The 12,622-nt window shown below is 37.3% G+C and overlaps 1 protein-coding gene across 1 annotated transcript in view; it reads left to right on the plus strand.

The window, feature by feature from the left end:
• Positions 1–1,298: 1,298 nt before the first annotated feature.
• The window catches only part of LOC306869419 (PDZ domain-containing protein 2-like), a 48,751-nt gene continuing 37,427 nt past the window's right edge, over positions 1,299–12,622 (plus strand). Inside the window, exons 1-2 of the mRNA XM_079416189.1 lie at positions 1,299–1,737; positions 11,172–11,661. Of these exons, the coding sequence (XP_079272315.1) occupies positions 11,218–11,661 (444 nt within the window). The 5' untranslated portion in view covers positions 1,299–1,737; positions 11,172–11,217. The remainder of the gene's footprint in view (positions 1,738–11,171; positions 11,662–12,622) is intronic.

Consider the following 12,622-nt stretch of genomic DNA (forward strand, 5'->3'; position numbering starts at 1 on the left):
GTCATATTTCTGCACTTTCTAGATAAATATAGTCAGACCAGCAACAGCAAAAGATACGATTGATGGTATGTTCAAGTCTCTGAATATTGTTCAAGGCTATATCGCTGTGAATGATGCAACTGTCTTTGGGACGTTTCCCCACAAACCCCTCAGAGTTATGTAAAGAATGTGTGCCAGACTGCTGGCCGCGACCGGATGGCTTTCATCATGAAACCAGGCTTCAGGAGGAAACGCCCAGCCAGTGCAGACTCAAGTGCAGTCCGTTATGATTTGTGGTATTTTTTTATTTATTTGATTTATTCATAACCTGGTGGAGACACCTTTCCTCTCAGCAGTAATTGAACTGATTTTTCCATCTGTTTTGTTGGAATATTATGATCCTGCCAGGAGGGAGGACAGTAAAATGGGGTTGCTTTTCCAAATCTGTCTGAAAGGATAATCAAAACATATAAAACTATAGTAACTTAATCATGAAGTAGCTTCAGGCTCGAGGCAAATACTCACCTCCTTCAGAATGACTGACACTGCTCAAGGCCAGTCAAATCTGTCACCAAACCAGAAAAAGATGTTTACAGTAATTTCCTTCAACGTTTCAATATGGATTATCATTTGACACCTAATAACTTTCTGTATTGTTAAACAAAACAGCATTGCACAGACCAGGTGAGATGAAGTGTCTGCTTCACTTGAGCACTTGGGCCAAATACAGGAAATATGTCATGTAAGTAGACAAGTAGTCAAGTGCAAAGACTGCAAGTCTGGTTATTTGGACAAGGCCAAAGCTTCCTGCTGTAATCACCACTACTGAATCAGTTAGACTAGTCTGATTCTGTAACGAAAGACTCTTGTGAGCTGGTTCTTTTTGTGAATCACAAACACTTGCGAATCATTCAAAAGAGTGATGAACTTTTGTGAAAATGTTACTTAACTGAACGTTATTTTTGTCTCCAACATGATGATTAACCGTGTTATGTTGAACTTTATGCTCATGAGAATACAATCAACATTAAATCATTACTTGCTTGTTGTTTATAGGCTATTATTAGTTGTTTTGCAATCAGTGGCAATTTAGAGAAATTAATGTATAAATCTCATTATTTGGCAACAGCTGATTGTGTGAATTGCACTTCAGATATTTCTACCTCAAATGTTTTCTACTAAAAAAGTATTTAATGGAACCCAAACCGAAAAGGTCGAAACCGTCCCTAATCATTCAAATGCTGCCTAAATAGGCAGTTGACTAGAATTTGAAACACCGCCACTGTGGTATTCCTTCTTGTGTCAATTTATCCGAGATTGACTGAGCGTCTCTCTTCAGTTGGGAGTTTGAAGAAGGGGCGGGACGATCTGAATTATCTCACAGGCGCTGGATGGTGCATAATGGATCCCAGACGCGCGTGCAAAGTTAGCGAGCGCCGAACCGAGACGTATTTTCATTTGACAACCTCAGAGCCACGGACACTGTCTGTATCTACAACAGGCTGTCCTGTGGAAAAGAGCAGCCATGGACTTTAATCAAGCTCTGAGTAGATCACATGAAAGGGGCGAGTCGCTGGAGCTGCTAGAAACATTTTCATGAACATACAGTGACTAGTCGCTCAGGGACTTTATACGGATGATTGCAATGATTATTGAACTCACGGGAGCCCAAACAGCGCGTGCCTGCTGTCTGGAACTGACCTTACTGCAAGAATGATGATGATGATGATGATGAAGGGGTGCAAGTGAACGTTTCAGGTACAAAACACGAATTTGCTAGTTTAAATAGCTGTATTATGCCTATTAGTCTATGTCTATTAAGCTACTTAAATGTTCGATGTATGTATTATGTTTAAGTGAAGACTTGTAAACAAGTGTTTTAAGAGCTTGACTTAATAATTACAGCGTTTTGGAGAAGAAATAAAAATCTTACAGATTATATTCAGTTATACACTTTTTTTGCATTGACTAATAGGTATCAGATAATAATGGCTAATGATATCTAAAGGGTAAATATCGGTTTCTAGTTTCTACAAAATTCAACAGCTTTTCATGTTTCTTATTGTGACATAAATCTGGGAATCCCTGGTATGACAGCATGTTTGTTGCTGAAAAATAAGTATGTTTACCTCTACTTTAACCCATAAATCTGGTTTAATCTCTGCCAATAGCATTAATTCATGTACTAAATCATGTATTGCTCTTTATTGGCAAAAATAAGAAATAAATAAACCGTTCTGTTTAGAATTTGGTTTACTCCTAAAATGGCACTCTCCCACAGTTGTTATGCGTTTAATGTGTTTCCTAATCCCATTTTTTTTTTTTTTTTCAACATTCTAAATGGCCAGTATTATCTTTATGTAGCTTTGTGGTCTTATCTGAACTCGTAGTGGATGAAATCAAAAGGTACTGCAAATGCTGCTTTGTGAATGGAAGTGTTCTATTTCCGAGGAAGCACTGTGTAAATAGAGCCTATAAATCTACTTATCTCTGAGTCACATAAGCTCCCCAGCAGCACTGCACAAAGAGGGATACTCTATGTCCTCGCATTTCTGAAACTCATTTGACAGGCTCGAATTTATGAATGAACAAAAAGGGCTTTGGTCAACTTATTGCACTAAATATTCCCTCCACAAAATGTACTGCTGCAATTCTGCATCTTGAGACTTGAGTAATGTTTACAGAAGGGAAAGAGGTTGTACATGCCATATTTTGTGGAATTATCCTACACTTTTCTTCTTTGTTGATGTTCTGTATGAATTATTTTTGCACTGCTTTGAAAGTCAGAATCCCAATGCAGCTTTAGTGCACACTGTCAGGATTTGGCGACGAGTGTATCCCTGAATTCCTTTGAGCCCCCAAAGGGAATAATAGATTTGAGCAACCAATTGGAACAGGTTTTGTGGTAACTAAGATCTATTTAAAGCAATGGGTCACGTTTGGGTTGTTTGACTGTCCCAAACAAACAATTTTGTTTTGCCTTCCACGGTCATGGTTTAGAGATGGATGACCATCTGTCTACATGATAATCTGAGTGAGGGGATATGGTTCCCCATTTCATTATTTTGTATACACTACTGTTCTAAAATAAGAGATTTCTTTCTATCTATAAAAAAAATCTTACCGACCTCAAACTTTTAAATGATAGTATACATCTGTGTTTTTATGGGCGGTTGAAGACATTTGATAAGATACTGACTTTACATAATGGTGATTTGAGAATTTCATAACAGGTCAGTATTGAAAACAGGAGTTCCTATTTCAAATAAATATAACAGAAACTGTATATTTCTGAGCTACCAGTATAGCAAACCATTTTGAAAACCTGTATCCCAACAAACTAAATCACACACTCCCAATTACACAATATGCAAGAAAAAGTGCACACATAGAAGAAATGAGAAGCTGACATCTGTCTCTCCATCTGAGAGCATTCAAATACAGAGCCGCTTGTGGTGGGCTTTATTTCCCCTCTGCAGGCTTGTTCATGGGGAGATTGCTGACTGAGGTTATTACTTCAGCTCTCCACCACACTGAGGAATGTCTTTACTACAGTATGTGTGTACGGCTGCCGTCTTGTCTCTTTTTGTAACTTGGGAGGCTTAACTTGTTTAAAATTAAATTTAAATGTATTTTAATGTAGAAGCATAAAATGACAGAAACCGGTGGATGCTCAAATCAGGATTCCTTGATAAACATTAGGGATGCACCGATAATCTTTTTTTTTTTTTTCTGAATCGATCCAATCCTGATGCCAGCCAGACTAACCGAAAGTAGAGTTTGCCTTTTTGTGGGGCTTAAGAATAACACAGAATAGTATGCACAGTATTGGTGTTGGAACAGTTTTCGCTGATCGATAACTGATCGGGCAAATAATGGCAGTATCGGATCCGATACCGATACTGAGTGTCAGATTAGCACATCCCTAGTAATCATTTCATAGGACTTTTCGCTTTAGTATAAATTTAGTTGAATATGCACAATAGTTTGTCTTTTTGACCTTTAGAAATATTACAGACCCTAAAAAGCATAGCTGTTTCCAGTGTCTTGGGGCTGGTGAAAATAGAAATGTAAATGTCTGTGGCTGGACACTCATTTGAAGCGACTGTGAAAAGCTGCTTCACAAGACATAAATATATTTGATATTTGTGGGATTTCTTGTTGACAGAACTGTTATATCAACACACTTGGAATTCAGATTATGTAAAATGTTCATGCTCTACTGTGTTCCATCAAACACTCTGTAGTTTAATTTAACCATTAAGTTTTTTTATATAGTGACTGATAATGATTATGCTAACAAAATATCTAAGACTGCTTTTCAGACAAATGTCACAAAAACATGCTTGTTAGGTTTTCTGTTTAAAACAATATCGATATTTTTTTTTACAGTTTGGTTATATAATGCATTCAGACATTTTTAAGAGTGATTTAAGTGTTCAATTAATTTTAGGGCCACTGTATGACCTAATGTGATTCATTACAAGAATCTCATGATTCTGTACAATGTCTTCCTCGCGTCTTCACAAATAAGCTTTTGTCATAAGATTGTTTGTTAATCTAATTGTTTTTTCAATATCATTAGCTTAGTGTGATGTCTATTTCTTGCAGTAATTTTAAGGCACTGAGCCTAATCTTAATCCTGTTTTTCTAGTGCTTGTTATTAATGTGACTGCTCATTCACATGTTGTTCCCTTCAAGTTAGTCACATGATGCTCTGACAGTTTCTTGTGTTGGTCACCACTTTGTCCTATGTAAAATCTGGATCCTGAAGCAAAACCAGCCAAGAACCACTAATGTGGATGCAGTTAAACGGATACTTTTGAAGAAATGTCAGTGTTTTGGTTTTGAGTATGTGGTGAGTCAGACCTTTCCGATCTTTGATTGTTTCTTATGTGTCTTTTGCACTGAGCAGTGGTCTGTGTAAAGTTTCTATTTCAAAAGAGTTTTGGAGCATTATATAGATCTCAGTTTGGACATGGAACTACATGAATCAGAGTTTTTGCTAGGAGCCTGTGCAATCTTCATCAGACTCCACAAACACATGAAAATGTGGAGTTGAAGCAGCATCTGGATAGAAGCGCTTATATAATAAAACTTTCAATCATTGCATAATAATCATTGATATCAGATGTCCATAAACCAGAAATCAGTTTATATAAACTGGCTCCTAGCTTGACTCTTCTTTTCTTTTATGTGGCCACCAATCTATTTATTGTATTGCCATATCTCATCTTCTGGTTTCATTACACAAATCATGACAAACAATAGGTAGAACAATTTTCTTCTTTCTTCTCTCCACCAGACTGATGGAATTCACCCCATTTGCCAGGAATTCCTAAGTGCATCTGTTTAAAAACTAAAAGCATTATCCTGTTATGGAGCCATTGCTTTACTCCTGTCCTGATTATGACCATGATCAGGGTCCTTTGCATTCCTCTCATGCCCCCGTAATCCAATGTCGTAATGTGACAAAATATCTTGCGCCTAACCCTCAATGATATTTCCGTGCGAGTCGTTATGGCGAATAAGGTGGAAAAGTATCTAAATCTAACCCAAGAAATGGGATTTCCTTACTTGGTCTGTCACAGTATCGGTTTATTCTTGTGAGTATGCAGGATCCGCAACATATGATATCCAGGTGCACAATTTTATGCACGTCTGCAGTCGCTTGGCTCACAGCCATGGGAAAAGACTTTTTAGGAGGTTTCAGCAGTGGATATAAATGGGCGGCTTCCCAACCTGATGTCTGCACCTTCGATACGATTCACACGTAGGCGCCACTTCAAATCCAAGATTGCAGAAAAGCAAACATAGTGCTTTGAAGGAAGACGTAGTTCTGTATTGTTTAGCCAACACTATGGGAAATGTCTTTGGCGTCCTCCAATCCACGACAACAAATCATTCCACGTAGCTCAGTTAGACTTCGAGGACTTCAAGACCATTTCAGCCAGTCGGTGTTTGGCTGGAATAGATGGATTTCCCTACTGCAGCTGTGGTTTAGTCTGAGAGAGGCAATGCAGGCTTGCTGGGTTTCTCTGAGACCCATTAGCTTTTACAGCAGCTTAAATTTCTTGTCGGTGTGCCAGAGCTGAGATCATGACTTGTTTTTCTTCTTGTTTGGTCTTTAGCAGACGCTGATTTGCATGACAGGTCTTCAGAATGGCAGGTTTTTATCTAATTTTTCACTTCAGTTGTTTCTCTCGAGCGTAATAATGAACATGTGTCTGCTTCGGTGGGACACTGATGTGGGCGATCACTTGAAAGCTCTCCATCAGTGCATGGCACACACCTCGTGAGAAAAACCGCGGTTGCAGAACTGAATTAATTTTTTTAACCATTCATCTGCATCCACGTTCCTTCTTTCCTTCAATACTTCCACTGATATACTTTTTTCGTCCCCTGCATTTTGTGCTGTGGTTTTCATCCATCATTCTGTTTCTGAGACACAGATGGTAGTTGGCTGAATGTTTGATCAGTGGCCTAAATAAAAGCAGTTTATGGCTTTTGATTGATATGAGGTTGATGAGCACCATTACAGTGTCTTGTTATATCACTTTATTGTGTGGTAATGTAATGTTTATGTTGCCCTCTGCTTATGATCCAGCATGTGTGGGTTGGCATAGCTTGAGTTAAATGGTCTAGCAATAGTAAGTAATAACACGAACTGAACATACATCATGTACATAATTCACATTTGGAGCTGCAGACTTACTCACTGCAGACTTGAGACACTCCTTCCCTTTTTATTAAAGAGGCAGTTCACTCTAGAATTAAAATTGTCATTATTTACCCTCATGTTGTTCCAAACCCTCTTGACGTTCTTCTGTGGAGCACAAACTGTGAAAATGTAACATTTTTAAAAACAATTATTATTTTTTTTTTATATAATAAAAGTCGTTTAAAAATGATGAAAAAGCACCATTAGAGGCTCAAACGTGGACTATATGGCTTCTGAAGTCATACAGTAGCCAAAATTTAATTTGTTATTCACTGACAATATCTTTGGCTATATCTCAATAACCAAGAATTATATCAGATTTTATTTCAGTTTGTTCCTTCACACTTATTTTTCAGTCTGGTCAGGGATTTTAATTTTTGGGTGAACAGGCATGAAATAAAAAATTTACCTTCTCTTAATCTTGTTGTTAACAGTTCATCCATGCATAAGTTTATTTTTTGATTTTTTTGAACATTTAGTTTTGAATCAAAATGTCATAACTGGCTCTTCTGGTAAAACAAAAAACTTCTGTCTGGTGATTGTATGTCGAACTCTTAGTCCTCTTAAACCCCATGCACAGTCAAAAACAAACACATTCAAAAACTGAAGGAAAGAAGTCCCTGCCCAACATTTTTTTTTTTTTTTTTCCAAATCCGTTACTGCCGTTATTTCCGTTTCATTGCAGCTTCTAATATTCTAAAGAAAACAAACAACTTATCCTCAAATATTTTCACCTTGTTTTTTCTGTTTTGGCACAATGTAATTGCAGTTACACAGGGTGCAGTTGTTGGGACATACACACCAATAGTCCACATGTGATATATGTTATGTCATCAGTAGCATTGTGAAGGTTTTAAGGGCTACAAGTAAAATAATAGTGTTGCAGTATGCAATACATTTTTTAACGCAGCCGAGCCAGACAAAGTGTCATCCATCTGAATAATTTGGAATGCAGTGTAACTTTTCCAGTCTGCCTTGGGATTGGGACTGTCATCAGAATCTAGGAAAGCAGATTTGGGTTTTACATGTGGCAGATTTGTGCTAAGATAGATTTAGTTGAGTTATGTTGAGAGATTTTCTCCTTTTTCCATTGATTTTCATGTGGGATGATTTTTGTCTCGAGTCCCACAACATTACAAACTTTGTTCTTATCAAAAAGGGAAGCTCATGGAAAACAGATCACGACAGAAATGGGTCAGACACTTTTCATTATCAGCTAGATGACAGAGGGAAAGAAATACCACAATAAAGGAACACTATAGAGGCCCGAAGTCCGTTGTCTCCAATTGAACGAAAATGAGACCACAGCTGCTTTAAAGCTTCAGACAGTGTGTCAAACCAACAAATTCCAGAGATGTGCTTTTTTTTTTTTATACCTGAAAATGCCTGATACATCCAAGCAAGCATACTGTCAGAAACTGCATAAAACTGCTGCCTCCTTCTTCTTCAGGGAATTGTGATCTTCATCGACATTTCCTGAACAATCCTCACTTTGTTGTATTTTTAACTTGCCTGTACTTTCAGTCCTTGCATGTTTTAGTTCCAGGAGATCTAATATGACTGCATTTGCATACCTCATTGATTCTGATCTCCAGAGAGGATCAGACCTGAAGCTAGCATGCATGTTGTTTATTTAAAAACAGCTCTTGCTAATTTTGAGGATGAATTCATATGGTATGTTTGCATGCCCGGGCTCTGTAATCATCTAAACAACAGCTTGACCTCGCTCTGTCATTAGCAGCTGGCCAGAGTGTAGAATGCATCATTTCTGATTTGAGCTGAAACTCAGAGGTTCTCATATACATGACTACTACTTTAAGTGAGGCATTGTCATGAAACATACATTAAGAGGTGAATAATAGCAACATATACTGATAACATTGCATGCACTGTAAAGATGTCAACAAGCAAAAAAACAACAAAAACTGTGTCATTAGACTTATTTTGTAATTGCTCTGAGTTTGAATGTGTTGAGAACATCTTTTGATGACCAAACTGAAAACATTAGCATGTACTTATGATATTCCATTCATGACACATTTAATCACGCTCTTTCTCTCTAAAACACCTATAGTTTCTCTTTCATTTCTTTCATCTCCTCCATTGTCTGGCTCGCTGTTTAGCTGATGTAAGCAAATGCTTTGTTTTGCACTGACAGTATGGCTAGTCCTTGTCATAGAAAGTCCACTCCCCCATGCTTTTATACAGCTGAAAGCTTGGAAAACTAGGGAAACAAATCACTCATCCACAGTTAGATCTGTGTGCAGCACGATGTAGTGTTTCCATAATATTCAAGGACATTCATTTGACCCTGGGACCCTGACATCAGTTAAACGTGAGGTGTGCGTGTGCTCTTTTGACTTAATATAGCATTTCTTAAGGCTAGTAGTTGTTCAGCAGTTTGTCTCTGTCTTTATTTGGTCTGTTTGAAAGTATTGTTCACCCAAAAATGAAGCTATTGTTTATTCATTGCCATGTCATTTCAAACCTCTACTTTCTTCTGCGGAACTCCAAAAATTTCCATTGTACTATGGACAAGATTTCACAAATATCTTCTTGTATGTTCTATAGTCATACAGGTTTGCAATGACGTGAAGGTGAGAAAATTATGACAGAATTTTATCTATACGTAAAATAGGCTGCCCACTGCTCCGGGTGTGTGTGTGTGTGTGTGTGTGTGTGTGTGCATTTGTTCACTACTCACTGCTGTGTGTGTGCACTTGGATGGGTTAAACGCAGAGCACCAATTTCGAGTATGGGTCACCATACTTGACAATACGTCACGACTTTACTTTACTTTACTTTACTTTACGAAAATGTCCCTTTAAGGATACGTAGATGTGATCAAGCATTTATAAACTTTAAGACACATAAATCCTTCATGCTTTGTGCTTTTAGGTCACCTTTTATATGGCACCATTAAAACCAAACTTTGCAAAACAAGCAGCACAAATGATTAACTATGATCATTTTAACTTGTTAATGTATAATAATGTTTCAGATCTCAACCAGCTGAGATAGTCAGACATGTTCAGTATACAGCTAAATATGTCAGTCTAAGCTCCCTTTATGAGAATCACATGAGAGAAGAGCTAAAATGGTGGTAATATAAGATAAGTCTGTGAAAGCGTTTTCTGCTGCTAGCAGTTAAACTTCTAAGTTTTAAGTGTCCTGGGACATGTCCCTGAGGTGCCATATATCACTATATCAGTTTCTTCTGTCATGACTCTGTCTTTGCACTTGTCTAGACATGGTGTAAAACATGCTCTGTGCTTTTTTGTATCAGTGCCCTTCCTTATTTCAAAAACTCCCAGATAATTTCAAAACCATTAATTATGACAGATTTAGAAACTCCTTCGTTTGCTCTCTGAATTATACAGGCATAGTTCACACAAAATGAACATTTTGTCATTTTTCTCTTCCTCACATTGTTCTTGTATGATTTTATTGTATGATCCTCCATAAAACACAGAAGGTGAAATATACACTGGTTAAAAAGGGTAAAGGTTTTAATGTTTTTGAAAGAAGTCTCACCAAGGTTGTATTTGTTTGATCAAAAATACAATAAAACAGTAATGTTGTAAAATATTAATATACATTTATTATATTTTAAAATGTAATTTATAGCCATTACCTGAGGCTTCAGTGTCACATGATCTTTCAGAAATCATTCTAATATGCTGAATTGATTCTCAAAAAACATGTATTATTAATAACAGGTGTGCTGCTGAATTTGTTTAATAAATGAATATCTCGTGTATGCTTCTTAGTATAAAGACTGGGGCTGTCAAACTCTAAAATGACAATAAAGCACCATAAATATGTCATTAAAGTGGACCAAGTAACACATGTGTTATATTCAATGTCTTCCAAAGTCATACAATAACCTTATCTGAGAAACAGAACACAATTTATGTTATTAACTTTTAATCTTCCAGTGGGTCATTATAGCCAGATCACCGAGTCATTGTTTGAACTCGAGAACCAGATCAGACTGGATGAAAAGATTTGGTTTAATAGAACCCCAGTACCCCTCTCATGAACTCTTTATCTTGAATGCATAAAGCAGAGGCGCAGTGGATGTCAAAATTTGTAAATATAGGCTTTGTAAGACTTTGAATATAGTGTGTAGGTCATTTAATTTACTTATACAGTAAACAATATATATATGAAACTATATATATATGTTATATTAGATTTTACACGTAAAAGAGTGGACAAGATATTATTTAAAAAAATCATCTTTGCTGTTCCACAGAGAAAATAGAGCACCTGGGTGTGATCTGTAAATATACATTTGACTGTAGGGCAGTTTATTCAGTGTGATTTTCTAAATCTTTGATTTGATGGACACCTCCATAATCCTTAGCATTGAGGGAGAAAACGTGTTTATTTTGGTATCAAACTGGTTGATTTACATTGTGATCATATATTAGGAGTTGGATAATTGTTTTTTCTTATTTTTCTTCAGTTACTTGGCGGACCAGTGCTGGAATGGAGGCTGCATCTACCTGATCATGTTGCGAAGAATTAAACGCAAGGCTCCTCTCCCTCCATGCAATGGCAATGGGGGCAACTCCGTGGAAGTCTCTAATGAGCACCGGCGCAATGTCTCCTCCGAGCCTGCAGGCAGCCCCACACAGAATGGACAGAACGGCAAACGAACCCGCAAATTTGGCGTCATTTCCCGTTCCTCCTTCACTCGCGATAGCAAAGACAGTAAAGATAGCCGGGACTTTGAGCATGAGAATGGCTACAGCTCCATTGAGGCAGAGGTCATGTCCCCAGAGAGCAGCACCCCTCAGGACACACCGACCGATGATAGTCCAGTTATTGGCTCCTCAGAGCTGATGTCCAATCACTTGAAGGTGGGAAGCACAGCCACCCTACCCAGCCGATCCCACTCACGCCTGTCTGAAAGCTACAAAACTGAGTCAATAAGCAGTGAACCTTCCAGTCAGGTAAGAAATATAACAGTACAAAATTATTAGATTAAATATATTAAGGTATATTATATATCGTAAAATAGCCTAAATTCTAAAACATTATGATATATTGTATATTATAAAGCCAAACTGTTTGAAGTCTGTTGTGTCTGGGGAATAGTTGCACAGATTATGGCCTGAAATGTCTCCGTAAAAAAAAAACTAAGCAAACAAACAGAAAAGAGGGCACTTTAAAGTCTTTGGAAACGCCCTTTAAGTGCACATATTTGAACATTTGCTCACTTTGCCGTTAACTTTGCTTTGAGGTTGAATGAGTGGTTGGTTGATGCTCATCATCTAATTAGAAGTTTGGAACCCACAGTGCAGCTAACTGCATATGTTTCCGATTTGATTCTCCATTGGGACCCCTAGTGTTCCTTGGAGCATGTAAGCCTTGTGACATTAAACTGAGTGGCTCACTCAAAATAACCATAAGGGTTCTTCTAGATGTGTCCATGTCAGTGGTTGGAAGAACTGCTTGGAGGGGTCATCCCAAAAAGCTGCATGGGTCTGATTTTGAACAATCACATGGGATTTTGAAAAACCAACAAGGTGCGGCTTCCATGAGATTCTGCAACAAGCCATTTTCGGAAAGCCACATGAGAGGACGACAGACTGAATCCATATGCTTAATTGTATAACTGTGTCCTTAACTAAAATTCAAAATAAAATAAAAAAATTTTTCCACACAGATTTAGCAAATACACACTCTTTTAAGGGCTTGAGATGGGTTATATTTTAATAGGGATGCACAATATATTGGTGCCATATTGGAGTTTGTTTGTTTATTTATTTTCAGATATTTAATTTTGCAATTTCATTTCTGCTATTAAATTTAGACTGCTTTAGCTATTCTTTTAATTAAAACATAATTTAATAAAATAAATTTAAATTAAATGTCGCCTAATCTTAAAATGAAATGTAATCAAATTATATA

This window comes from Barbus barbus (genome assembly GCF_936440315.1).
Source record: "Barbus barbus genome assembly, chromosome: 5".
Taxonomy (NCBI): Eukaryota; Metazoa; Chordata; class Actinopteri; order Cypriniformes; family Cyprinidae; genus Barbus; species Barbus barbus.